Source organism: Macaca nemestrina, chromosome X, assembly GCF_043159975.1.
Source record: "Macaca nemestrina isolate mMacNem1 chromosome X, mMacNem.hap1, whole genome shotgun sequence".
Taxonomy (NCBI): domain Eukaryota; kingdom Metazoa; phylum Chordata; class Mammalia; order Primates; family Cercopithecidae; genus Macaca; species Macaca nemestrina.
This window is the reverse complement of record NC_092145.1, coordinates 87270518-87285044: the sequence shown is the minus strand read 5'-3', so window position 1 is coordinate 87285044 and position 14527 is coordinate 87270518. Positions and strand designations below refer to the sequence as shown.

The window sequence follows — 14527 nt, the reverse complement described above, 5'->3', positions numbered from 1 at the left end:
TTCAACATAGTATTGGAAGTTCTGGCCAGGATAATCAAGTAAGAGAAAGAAATAAAGCATATTCAAACAGGAAGGGAGGAAGTCAAATCATCTCTGTTTGAAGATGACATGAATCTATATTCAGAAAACATCATCATCTCAGCCCCAAAACTCCTTAAGCTGATAAGCAACTTCAGCAAAGTCTCAGGATGCAAAATCAATGTAAAAAGAATCCCAAGCATTCCTTTACACCAATAATAGACAAGCAGAGAGCTGAATCATGAATGAACTCCCACTCACAATTTATATAAAGAGAATAAAATACCTAGGAACATAGCTGACAAGGAATGTGAAGAACTTCTTTAAGGAGAACTACAAGCCACTGCTCAAATAAATAAGAGAGGACACAAACATATGGAAAAACATTCCTTCTTCATGAATATGAAAAATCAATATTGTGAAAATTGCCATATTGTCCAAAGTAACTTGTAGATTCAATGCTTTTTCCATCAAACTACCATTGACATTCTTCACAGAATTAAAAAAAAACTACTTCAAATTTATGTGAAATTAAAGGAAACCCCATATAGCAAAGACAATCCTAAGCACAATGAGCAAAGCCAAAGGCATCATGGTACCTGACTTCACACTATACTACAAGGCTACAGTAACCAAAACAGCATGGTACTGGTACCAAAACAGACATATAGGCCAGTGGAACAGAACAGAGACCTCAGAAATAACACCACACATCTACAACTATCTGATCTTCAACAAACCTGACAAAAACAAGTGATGGGGAAAGGATCTCCTATTCAGTTTAATGGTGCTGGGAAAACTGGCTAGCCAGATGCTGAAAACTAAAACTGGACCCCTTTCTTACACCTTATACAAAAATTAACTCACAATGAATTAAAGACTTAAATGTATAAACCAAAACCATAAAAACCTTAGAAGGGAACCTAGGCAATAGCATTCAGGGCATAGGCAAGGGCAAGTACTTCATGACAGAAATGTCAAAAGCAAGTACAACAAAAGTCAAAATTGACAAATAAAATCTAATTAAACTAAAGAGCTTCTGCACAGTGAAAGAAGCTATCATCAGTGTGCACAGGAAATCTACAGAATGAGAGAAAATTTTTGCAGGCTACCCATGTGACAAAGGTCTAATATCCAGAATTTAAATGAAACTTAAAAGAAAAAAACCAAACAACCCCATCAAAAAGTGGGCAAAAAAATATGAACTGACACTTCTCAAAAGAAGACACTTGTATGGCCAACAAACATACAAAAAGAAGCTCAACACCACTGATCAGTGGACAAATGCAAATCAAAACTACAATAGATACCATCTCACACCAGTCAGAGTGGCAATTATTTAAAAGTCAAGAAATAATAGATGTTGGCTGTCCGGAGCTGCACGCCCCGGCCATAGCAAATAATAATTAAGGATTAAACGCCTGAGCTATATTCATTTCCACCCCACACCTTCTCCCTATCTTTGCCTTTTTTCCCCTGTACTAATACCTCATTAAAGATGGCGCTCTTCCTGCTTCTTCTTCACTCACTTTTCCCGCGCCCGGGAAAATTGTTACTTAACAGCGCAAGCGCAACATGACGTCCGACCGGAGAAACCGAAACTAACCTGGCCACGCCCTCGGCAATGAGATCATTTCCGCCTTAGCCCAACCCCTTCCCTTCCAAGTGTATATAAGGCAGTGCATTACCGCCATTAAACGAGACTTGATCAGAGCACTGTCTTGTCTCCATTTCCCGTGTCTCTTGTTCCCCAAATTCCCACCCCCTCCTCCAGGGCCTACACTGACTATCCCGCGGGCCGGGATACGTGGCGCCCAAACAGGGACCTGGAAACGAGGGACTCCGTGAGGAAGAGGACGCCAAAGGACAGTCGACAGCTAACGAGGACAAAAGGAGTCAAACTCTTCCGATCACTGTGGGAACCTGCCGCGTCAGAATCGAAGGTAAGTGACGCGTCCGAAATGGGACAAGAATTAAGCCAACATCAAATATATGTAGGACAATTAAAAGAGGCTTTAAAGATACGAGGAGTAAAGGTTAAAGGTAATGATTTATTTAAATTTTTTGATTTTGTAAAAGACACTTGCCCTTGGTTCCCACAGGAAGGAACTATTGATATTAAAAGATGGCGTAGAGTAGGGGATTGTTTTCAGGACTATTATAATACTTTTGGGCCAGAAAAAATTCCTGTAACCGCCTTCTCTTATTGGAACCTCATTAGAGATTTAATAGATAAGAAGGAGGCCAATCCTCAAGTCATGGCTGCGGTCGCTCAGACAGAGCATATTTTAAAGGTTAGCTCCCGCTCTAACCTCACAAAGCCTCCGCAAGATACGGAGGAAGATCTCATTTCCCTCGAAAGTGATCATGAGGAAATCAAGTCTCCTTCTGTAATAGATAAAGAAATACCACACGAAAACAAACCAAAAAAATACCCAATTTTACAGATGCTTCAAAAGGAGGAGGAAATTAATAAGCCTAATCAATCGGATATAAATTGGGATGATTTAGAGGAAGAGGTGGCTAAATATCACAACCCTGATTTGCCTCCCTGTTTTTCATACCCACCCCCATATAATAAGACACATAATGAGGCTTCTGCGCCCATTGTTATGGCAGCAATAGATCCCAAAGAAGAATTAAAGCAAAAAATTGCTCAACTAGAAGAACAGATTAAACTTGAAGAGTTACATCAATCATTGATAATTAGGCTCCAAAAGCTAAAAACAGGAAATGAAAAAATACCTAACTCAGACGCTATGGAGGGTTCCTTGCTCCCACTTCAGCGGCCTGGACAACATGTTCCAAGAGGGGGGTTAGTTGCTAGCCGACATAGAGAAGACTCCTCCCCCAAAGACGTTTTTCCGGTCACGGAAACCATAGATGAACAGGGACAGGCTTGGAGGCATCATACTGGATTTGATTTTACTATTATAAAAGAGTTAAAGACTGCTGCCTCTCAGTATGGGGCTACTGCTCCATATACTCTTGCTATAGTGGAATCTGTAGCTGAGAATTGGCTCACTCCTACAGACTGGAATACCTTAGTCAGGGCAGTTCTTTCTGGGGGAGACCACTTAATTTGGAAGTCAGAGTTCTTTGAAAATTGTAGAGATACAGCTAAAAGAAATCAACAGGCAGGAAACGGTTGGGATTTTGATATGTTAACTGGTTCAGGTAATTATGCAGACACTCAGGCCCAAATGCAATATGACCCTGGACTGTTCTCACAAATCCAGGCTGCTGCTACAAAGGCCTGGAGAAAACTTCCCGTTAAAGGAGATCCAGGGGCCTCGCTCACAGCGGTTAAACAAGGACCCGATGAGCCATTTTCAGACTTTGTGCATAGACTTATGACCACGGCAGGTAGAATCTTTGGAAATGCAGAAACGGGTGTAGATTATGTTAAACAGTTAGCTTATGAAAATGCTAACCCCGCCTGCCAAGTGGCAATCAGACCTTATCAAAAGAAAACAGATTTAACAGGATACATTCGCCTTTGTTCAGATATTGGGCCATCATATCAACAAGGCCTAGCAATGGCTGCCACTTTTAGCGGCCAAACAGTAAGAGATTTCCTCATTAACAAAGGTAAAGATAAAGGGGGATGTTTTAGATGCGGTAAAAGGGGACACTTTGCAAAAGATTGCTGTGAAAACCAAAATAAGAGTCCAGAAGCAAAAATCCCAGGCCTTTGCCCAAGGTGTAAAAGAGGAAGGCACTGGGCAAACGAATGTAAATCTAAAACTGACATTCAAGGAAATCCTTTACCCCCCAGGCAGGGAAACGGAATGAGGGGCCAGCCTCAGGCCCCGAAACAAGCATATGGGGCAGTCAGCTTTGTTCCAGCCAGCAACAGCAATCCATTTCAAAACTTAGTAGAGCAACCCCAGGAAGTGCAGGATTGGACCTCAGTTCCACCTCCCACACAATACTAACACCTGAAATGGGACCGCAAACCTTAAATACCGGAATATATGGACCCTTACCACCTAACACTTTTGGGCTACTTTTAGGAAGAAGTAGTGTCACCATGAGAGGCTTACAAGTCCTCCCTGGAGTTATCGATAATGATTATGAAGGAGAAATTAAAATTATGGCCAGAGCTATTGATAGTATTATTACTGTCCCTCAAGGAGTTAGAATAGCTCAGTTACTCCTGCTACCTTTGGTTAAAACAGATAATAATATCCAATAGAAATAGAAATATAAAAGGTTTCGGATCATCAGATATATATTGGGTGCAGCCAATTACAAATCAAAAACCCTCTCTAACCTTATGGTTAGACGGGAAGGCATTCACTGGACTAATAGACACAGGGGCTGATGTAACTATCATTAAACAGGAAGATTGGCCCTCTCATTGGTCTACCACAGAAACTTTAACTCATTTGAGAGGAATTGGACAAAGCAGTAATCCTAAACAAAGTTCTAAATACCTAACATGGACAGATAAAGAAAACAATTTAGGCCTCATTAAGCCATTTGTCATCCCTTACCTACCTGTTAACCTTTGGGGGCGAGATCTACTCTCTCAAATGAAAATTATAATGTGTAGTCCAAATGATATAGTTACTGCACAAATGTTAACTCAAGGATACACCCCTGGTAAAGGTCTTGGAAAAGGAGAGAACGGTATCCCACAGCCTATACTGGTTTCAGGACAACTTGATAAAAAGGGGTTTGGAAATTTTTAGTTCAGGCCACTGACATACCTGCACCCCAAAGGTGCGCTGACCCCATTACTTGGAAGTCAGATGAGCCCGTTTGGGTTGACCAGTGGCCTTTACTCAATGATAAACTAAGTGCTGCCCAACAGTTAGTGCAGGAACAACTGGCAGCAGGACATATTGAGGAAAGTAATTCCCCTTGGAATACACCTATTTTTGTTATTAAAAAGAAGTCTGGTAAATGGAGACTCTTACAAGATTTAAGAGCAGTAAATATCACTATGATCCTTATGGGTGCCTTACAACCAGGATTGCCTTCACCGGTTGCGATTCCTCAAAAATATTTTAAAATCGTTATTGACCTTAAAGATTGCTTTTTTACAATTCCCCTTCACTCTGCTGACCAGAAAAGATTTGCATTTAGTCTTCCATCTACAAATTTTAAACAACCAATGAAGCGCTATCAATGGAAAGTCTTACCTCAGGGTATGGCCAATAGTCCTACCTTGTGTCAAAAATATGTAGCTGCCGCTATAGAGCCAGTCAGAAAAACATGGGCACAAATGTATATTATACATTTGATGGATGATATTTTAATAGCAGGAGAAATTGGCGAACAAGTCTTACAGTGCTTCGCCCAACTCAAACAAGAGTTAACAGCAGCCGGACTACAAATAGCCCCAGAAAAGGTACAATTACAAGATCCATACACTTATCTTGGTTTCCAGATTAATGGACCCAAAATCTTTAATCAAAAGGCCGTTATACGTCGTGATCATTTAAAAACTTTAAATGATTTCCAAAAATTACTGGGAGACATAAATTGGCTTCGACCATACTTAAAGCTCACCACAGGAGAGTTAAAACCTCTTTTCGATATATTAAAAGGAGACTCTAATCCAAAATCCCCCAGGTCCATTACTAAAGAAGCATTAATAACACTCCAACAGGTAGAACATGCCATTGCAACACAATTTGTTACCGGTATTGATTATTCTCAGCCATTAATATTCCTTATTTTTAACACAACAATAACCCCTACTGGCCTATTTTGGCAGAACAATCCCATTATGTGGGTACACCTGCCCTCCTCCCCTAAAAAGGTTTTGTTGCCTTATTATGATGCCATAGCTGATCTAATTATTTTGGGAAGAGAAAACAGTAGAAAATACTTTGGAATAGAACCCTCTACCATTATACAGCCCTACACTCAATCACGCATCCATTGGCTGTTACAAAATACGGAAGCCTGGCCAATTGCTTGCGCTTCTTATACTGGCGCGATTGACAACCATTACCCACCTAACAAACTTATTCAATTTTGTAAACTTCATGCGTTTGTATTTCCCCATATTACCAGTAAAGAACCTCTCAATGACGCATTACTAATTTTCACTGATGGATCTTCCACAGGACTTGCTGCTTACACTTACAATAATGTAGTCGTTAAATTCCAGACCACTTATACATCAGCTCAGCTGGTCGAATTGCAAGCTATAATTGCAGCACTATCAGCTTTTCCTTGTCAGCCACTTAACATTTATACAGACAGCGCCTACCTGGCTCATTCAATACCCCTCTTAGAGACCGTGTCTCAAATTAAACATATTTCAGACACAGCTAACCTATTTTTACAATGTCAACAACTTATCTGAAAAAGGACTACTCCCTTTTTTCTTGGGCATATTAGAGCACATTCAGGATTACCGGGACCTCTAACACAAGGTAACGCAACAGCTGACACGGCAACAAAAACCATAGCCACAGTCACTATAGACAATTTGCAACAAGCACAAAAAGCACATGCCTTACATCATTTAAACGCCCAAACCTTGAGACTTATGTTTAAACTTACCAGAGAACAAGCTCGACAAATAGTTAAACAATGCGCCAACTGCATAACACATTTACCTGTTCCTCATCTAGGAGTTAACCCCCGAGGACTCATCCCCAATGAAATTTGGCAAATGGACGTTACTCACCACTCAAAATTCGGTCAACTAAAATATATCCATATATGCATAGACACCTATAGTGGATTCATCTGTGCAACTCTCCAAACAGGAGAGGCCACCAAACATGTCATAGCTCATTTATTACACTGCTTTTCTATTTTAGGAATACCCAAACAAATCAAAACAGATAATGGCCCCGGTTATATAGCCAAAACCTTCTTACAATTTTGTAATACCCTACAAATTAAACATACCACAGGCATTCCCTATAATCCCCAAGGACAAGGTATAGTAGAAAGAGCTCATCTGTCATTAAAAACTATTATGACAAAATTAAAAAGGGGGAGCTGGTACCCCGTGAAGGGTACCCCCAGAAACATACTCAATCATGCCCTGTTTATCCTTAATTTTTTAAATTTGGACAGTCATGGAAAATCGGCTGCCGACCGTTTCTGGCATCCTGAATCTCAAAAACAGTTTGCAATGGTAAAATGGAAAGATCCACTTGATAGTTCATGGCATGGCCCCAATCCAGGTTTAATTTGGGGAAGAGGCTCAGTATGCATCTTCTCACAAAAAAATGATGCAGCCAGATGGCTGCCTGAAAGATTGGTAAGACAAATAAATCATAACCATTGTCAGTCCAGGGAAGATAAATCTCCCTGAGAAGTTCTTTCCTTCTTGTTTTTCAGAAAATGAAGCCTAACATGAAATTCCTTTGGAGAATAATCGCTCTATATAACATAGTGACAGTCTATGCAGGTTTTGGTGACCCTCGTAAGGCAAAAGAATTATTACGAAAACAATACGGCCAGCCTTGTGACTGCAGAGGGGGACAAATATCTGAACCTCCGTCAGATAGAATCACCCAGGTGACTTGCACGGGCAAGACAGCTTACCTAATGCCAAACCAGTCATGGAAATGTAAGTTTACCCCAAGAGATACCTCACCTAGCGGGCCGCTCCTAGAATGCCCTTGTAGCTCTTTCCAATCTTCTGTACATAGTTCCTGTTATACCTCCTATCAACAATGCAAATCAGGCAATAGAACATATTATACGGCCACGTTATTAAAAACACAAACTGGAGGCATCAATGACGTACAAGTATTAGGATCCACTAATAAACTTGTACAATCTCCTTGTAACGGCCAAAAAGGAAAGCCTGTTTGTTGGAGCACTACCGCCCCCATTCACATTTCTGATGGAGGAGGCCCATTAGATATTGCAAGAATTAAAACCGTCCAGAAAAAATTAGAAGAGATTCATAAAGCTTCATATCCTGAACTTCAATATCACCCTTTAGCCCTGCCTGAGCTTAGAGGTAATTTTAAGCTCGATGCCCAAACCTTTGATATCCTCAATGCTACTTACAATTTACTTCAAATGTCCAATACAAGCCTGGCCCACGATTGTTGGCTTTGTCTTAAAATGGGCCCCCCTATTCCTCTAGCCATACCTAACCTTTCATTGCCCTATGTCAATTACTCAAATGAATCCTTAGTAAATAATTCCTGTCCTATTACCCCCCCCCCCTTAGTTCAACCGATGATGTTTTCTAATTCCCCTTGCCTCTTTTCACCATCATATAATAACACTAAAGAAATTGATTTAGGCTATGTTGTGTTTGGCAACTGTACTTCCATAATTAATGCCACCAACCCTTTGTGTGCTATAAATGGCTCGGTTTTCGTTTGTGGAAACAACATGGCATATACGTATCTACCTACAAATTGGACAGGGCTTTGTGTTCTGGCCACTCTTCTCCCCGACATTGATATCATCCTTGGAGATGAACCTATCCCCATCCCCACTATTGAACATTTTATTTATAGACCGAAACGAGCCATACAATTTATTCCCTTGTTGGCTGGACTAAGAATCACCACTGCTTTTACTACAGGAGCTACAGGCCTAGGAGTCTCACTAACCCAATATACTAAATTATCCAATCAACTAATCTCAGATGTACAGACCTTATCCAGTACTATACAAGATTTACAAGATCAAGTAGACTCGTTAGCTGAAGTAGTTCTCCAAAATAGAAGAGGTCTAGATTTGTTAACGGCAGAACAGGGAGGGATATGTTTGGCTTTACAGGAAAAGTGCTGTTTTTACACCAACAAATCTGGAATCGTCAGAGATAAGATAAAAACTTTGCAAGAAGAACTGGAAAAGTGCAGAAAAGGCCTGGCCGCCAATCCACTATGGACTGGACTCGATGGACTTCTCCCCTATCTCCTGCCATTTCTTGGTCCTTTACTCACTCTTCTACTTTTCCTCACTCTCGGGCCTATAATCCTTAATAAGCTTATGGCATTTGTCAGACAACAAATCGAGGCCTTCCAGGCCAAACCTATACAGGTCCATTATCATCGCCTTGAGATGACTGAAAATGGTGAGTCTTATTTACCTTAATAAGACCACCTCCCCTGTGTGCTGAACTGGACAGTCAATGACGGGTAAGAGGACACTATCTCCATCGGAGCCTAAGACAGGAGGGCCGCCCTTGCTGCTGCCTTATCCCATGATGGGCCTAGAAGGTGGGGGTGAGTTGACCCAACCTAAGACAGGCGCAGTTCCCGAGGGGTTTTCTTATCATAAAAATATAAAAAGGGGGACCTGTCCGGAGCTGCACGCCCCGGCCATAGTGAATAATAATTAAGGATTAAACGCCTGAGCTATATTCATTTCCACCCCACACCTTCTCCCTATCTTTGCCTTTTTTCCCCTGTACTAATATCTCATTAAAGATGGCGCTCTTCCTGCTTCTTCTTCACTCACTTTTCCCGTGCCCGGGAAAATTGTTACTTAATAGCGCAAGCGCAACATGACGTCCGACCGGAGAAACCGAAACTAACCTGGCCACGCCCTCGGCAATGAGATCATTTCCGCCTTAGCCCAACCCCTTCCCTTCCAAGTGTATATAAGGCAGTGCATTACCGCCATTAAACGAGACTTGATCAGAGCACTGTCTTGTCTCCATTTCTCGTGTCTCTTGTTCCCCAAATTCCCACCCCCTCCTCCAGGGCCTACACTGACTATCCCGCGGGCTGGGATAGTTGGTGAAGATGTGGAGAAATAGGAATGCTTTTACATTGTTGGTGGTAATGTAAATTAGTTCAACCATTGTGAAAGACAGGATGGCAATTCCTCAAGGATCTAGAACCAGAAATGCCATTTGACCCAGCACTCCCATTACTGGGTATATACCCAAAGGAATTTAAATCATTCCACTATAAAGACACACACACATGTGTGTTCATTGCAGCACTATTTACAATAGCAAAGTCATGGAACCAACCCAAATGCCCATCCGTGATAGACTGGATAAAGGAAATGCAGTACATATACACCATGGAATACTACGCAGCCATAAAAAGGAATGAGATCATATCCTTTGCAGGGACACAGATAAAGTTGGAAGTCATAAACCTCAGCAAACTAACACAGGAACAGAAAACCAAACACCTCATATGTGGAAGTTGAACAATGAGAACACATGGGCACAGGGAGGGGGACAACACACAACAGGGCCTTTTGGGGAGTGAGTGGTGAGGAAAGGGAACTTAGATGATGGGTTGATAGGGGCAGTAAACCACCATGGCACATATATACCTATGTAACAAACCTGCACGTTCTGCACATATATCATAGAACTTAAAATTAAAATAATACATGTGGGAAAAAGACTTCATGACACTGGATTTTAAATGATTTCTGAATATGACATGAAAAGCAAAAACAACAAATGTAAAAATAGATAAATAGAACTAATATCACAATAAAAAACTGTGTATCAAAGGACATAATCAACAGACTAAAAAGGTAACTTACAGAATGAGAGAAAATATTTGTAAATCATATATCTTACAAGAAGTTAATATCCAGATTATACAAAGAACTATACAACTCAACAACATCAATGAACAACCAACATGATTTTAAAATGTGCAAAAGGCTTAAATAGGCATTTCTCCAAAAAAGATACACAAGTGGCCAATAAGCATATGAAAAGATGCTCAAAACCACTAGTCATTAGGGAAATGCAAATCAAAACTGCAATAAAATATTACTTCACAACCATTAGGATGGATGCTAACTTAAAAAAAAAGAAAAACAGAAAATAAAATGTTGGTGAGAATTTGAAGTGAACTGTTGGTGGATATGCAATATGGAGCAACATCTATTAAAACCAGAATTATAGTTCCTCAAAAAATTTGACATATGACTACCATAAGATCCAGCAATGCCCCTTCTGGGTATATATTTACAAGTTTTTTTTTTTTTTTTTTTTTTTTTTTTTTTTTTTTTTTGAGATGGAGTCTCACTGTGTCACCCAGGCTGGAGTGCAGTGGTGCGATCTCGGCTCACTGCAAGCTCCACTTCAGGGTTCACGCTATTCTCCTGCCTCAGCCTCCTGAGTAGCTGGGACAACAGGCACCTGCCACCACATGCCCGGCTAATTTTTTATTTTTATTTGTATTTTATTTTTTTTTTTAGTAGAGACAGGGTTTCACTGTGTAAATTTCTGGACATATATTTAAAAGTTTTTAAAGCAGGGTATCAAGTAAATATTTGTACAATCATGTCTGTAGAGGCATTGTTCACAATAGCTAAAAGGTGGAAACAATGCAAATATCCATCAATGAATGAATGGCTAAACAAAATATGATACATATATATACAACAGAATATTATTTAACCTTAAAGAGGAAGAAAATTTTGATATCTGGTATAACATGGGTGAACCTTTAAGACATTTTGTTAGGTGAAGTAAGCCAGTCACAAAAAGACAAATATCGTGTGATTTTGTTTTCACAGGGTATCGAGAGTAATCAAATTCAGAAGTAATAAATAGAAGAAAGGGAGCAATGGAGAGTTGATGTTTAATGGGTATAGAGATGAAAGATGAAAACATTTTGGAGACTAGTTATACAGCAATGTGTATATACTTAGCAGTAATAAACTGTACACTTAAAAATTATTAAGATGGTAAATTTTATGTTAGGTGTCTATTATCTCAATTTATTTAAAAAGGCCTTAAAACAATAACTTAACTTTACACTTAAAGTAAATAGAAAAAGAAAAATAAACTGAATGAAAATATGGCAGGAGGAAAGCAATGGTAAAAATTAAAGCTAAGATAAATGAAATGTTCAGAGAATGAAAAAACAATAGAGAAATTGAAAGAAACTACAGATAGGTTCTTCAAAAATAGTTTTTAATTGACAAATGTTTAGCTAGATTGACCGTAATGTCCAGAACTATGTTCCTACTTTCATTTCTGATTTTAGTTAATTGTATCTTCTATATATATATTAGTGAGTCCAGCTAAATGTTCACAAATTCTTTGATCTTTTAAAATAATCATTTATTTGGTTGTATTGATTTCTCTTAACTCATCCTATGAGTCTGACACCAAAGACAAAGACAACAGAAATAAAGAATATTATACACCAATATTACTTATGAGTGCAAGTACAGTAGTCCTTAACAAAAAACTAGCAAATCAAATCCAGTAGAATATTAAAATGATTATAAACTATAACCAAGTGGAATTTATTCTAGGATTATAAGGATGGTTAAACATTAAAATCAGTAAATACAATAAGCAACATTAATAGAAAGAAGGGAAACAAAACACATAATAACTTCAATTGACACACAAAAAAGTACTTGACAAAATCAAACACCCTTTTATAATCAAAGCACTCAGAAAATTAATAGTATTAATATGAAAGAACTTCCTTAACAAGATAAAGGATGTTTATGAAAAACACATAGCTCACATTACACTCAGTGGTGAAAGACTGAAAATGTTTCCTCTAACATCAGGATCTATGCAAGGATTCTCACTCGTGCCACTTCTATTCAACATAGTACTGAAAGTTCTAGTAAAAGCAGTTAAGTGAAAAAAAAAAATAGAAGTCATCTAAATTTGAAAGGAAGAAGTAAAATTATCTCTATTCACAGATGACATGGTCCTATATAGAGAAAAAATTTTTAAAATCCACAGGCACAAAAATCTGTTAGTACAGGAGAATGGTAGCGCAAGATGGCAGAATAGAAAGCTCCACCAATTGTCTCTCCCTGCAAAGACACCAAGTTAACAGCTATCTACAAAAACAAACAAATAAACAAAAACAAAACAAAACAAAAAGCCTTCATAAGGACCAAAATTCTGGTAAGCACTCATAGCACCTAGTTTTAACTTTATACCACTGAAAGGGGCACTGAAGAGATAGAAAACCACTTCTGAATTGCCAATGCCACCCCTCCCAAACCCCCAGCGGCAGCACTTGGTGTGGAAGCATCTCTGGGGGCTTAGGGAAAGAGAACACAGAAATTGTGAAACGTTAAACTCAGTGCTGTTCTGTTAGAACAGTAAGGAAAACCGGACCAAACACAGCTGATGCCTGCCCACAAAGGGAGCATTTAAGCCAGCCCTTGCCAGAGGGGAATCACAGATCCTAAGGGTCCACAAACCTTGCCACTGAGGGCCAACGTGCTCTCAGTCGCTAAGTAAATTTAAAAGGCAGTAGAAACCATAAGAACTGCAACTCTTAGGTGAGTCCTAGGGCTAAATTAGGCCAAAAGACAGTGGACTGTGGGGTATAAGACTGACACACCAGTTGGAGAATCCAAGGGTGTGCTGCAATAACCCCTCCCCCTAACTCAGGCTGCACACCTCATGGATCCAAAAGAGAGCCTTTCCTTCCACACGAGGAGAGGAGATTGAAGATGGGAAGGATATTGTCTTGCATCTTGGATACCAGCTCAGCCACAGTAAGATAGAGAAAAAGTCAGAATCATGAGCCCCGGTTCCAGACTCTAACTCTGAGATGAAATTTCTAGACACACTCTGGGACGTAAAGGAACCCTCTACCTTGAGGAAAAGAACCCAGTCTTGCCAGCACTCATCACCTGCTAACTGAAGAGCCCTTGGGTCCTAAATAGCAAGCAGAGATACCCAAATACTATGTCAAGGGCCTTGGTGAGCCTCTGACACTTGTCAGCTTCAGATGAGACTCAGCATATTACCAGCTGTGGTGGCTATGGGACAAAACTCCTTCTGCTTGTAAAAAACAGAGGGAAGAGTAATGGGGACTTTGACTTGCACCTTAGGAACCAATGCTGCCACAGGCAAGTAGAGCACAAAGCAAGCACAAGGGGTCACTGATTCCAGGACTTGACTCTGGGACGGCATTCCTGGACGTGCCCTGGGCCAGAGGAGAGTGTACTGCCCTGAAGGATGAGTCCCAAGTCAGGCAGCATTCACCACAAGCTGACTTAAGAGACTGGACCTTAAAGGAACATCTGCAGTAGTCTGGCAATACTTCTCATGGCCAGGTGTGACAGAGGCTCTTCTGCCTTTGGAAAAGGGAGGGAAGAGTGGAAAGGACTGAAATTTTTGGTTTGAGTATCAACTCAGCTACCATAAAGTAGAATACCAGGTAGACTTCTAAGGATTTTGGCTCTAGTCCCTGACTTCCAGATGGAACTTCTAGACCTATCCAGGGCTTGAGAGACCTCACCACCCTAAAGGAAAGAACACAGGCCTGACTGGGTTTGCCACCTACTGATTGTAGAGCCCCAGGACCTCAAGTGAACATAGGCAGTAACTGGGAGTAGTGACAGCAAGCCTTGGGCAAGACCCAGTGCTTTGCTGGCTTCAGATCTGACCCAGTGCAGTCATAGTGGTGGTGGCCACAGAGGGGCTTGTGACACTCCATTCCCAAATGTAGGTGGTTCAGAACAGAGAGAGAGAGAGTCTATGTATATTTGGGAAAAAGAGAAGAGAATAAGAGTCTCTGTCTTGGAATCCAGATAATTCTCCCAGATTTAGTCCAAGACCATAAAAGTGGTACCTCTATGAGTCTGC

At 40.2% G+C, this 14527-nt stretch overlaps 1 protein-coding gene across 1 annotated transcript; it reads left to right on the top strand.

Moving 5' to 3' along the window:
- Positions 1 to 589: 589 nt before the first annotated feature.
- LOC139360682 (uncharacterized) lies at positions 590 to 9727 on the top strand. The gene is made up of 4 exons (XM_071088531.1): positions 590 to 663; positions 1841 to 1961; positions 7336 to 7966; positions 9672 to 9727. The coding sequence occupies exons 1-4, from the start codon at positions 590 to 592 to the stop codon at positions 9725 to 9727; spliced, it is 882 nt and encodes a 293-aa protein (XP_070944632.1).
- The last annotated feature ends 4800 nt before the right edge of the window (positions 9728 to 14527 follow it).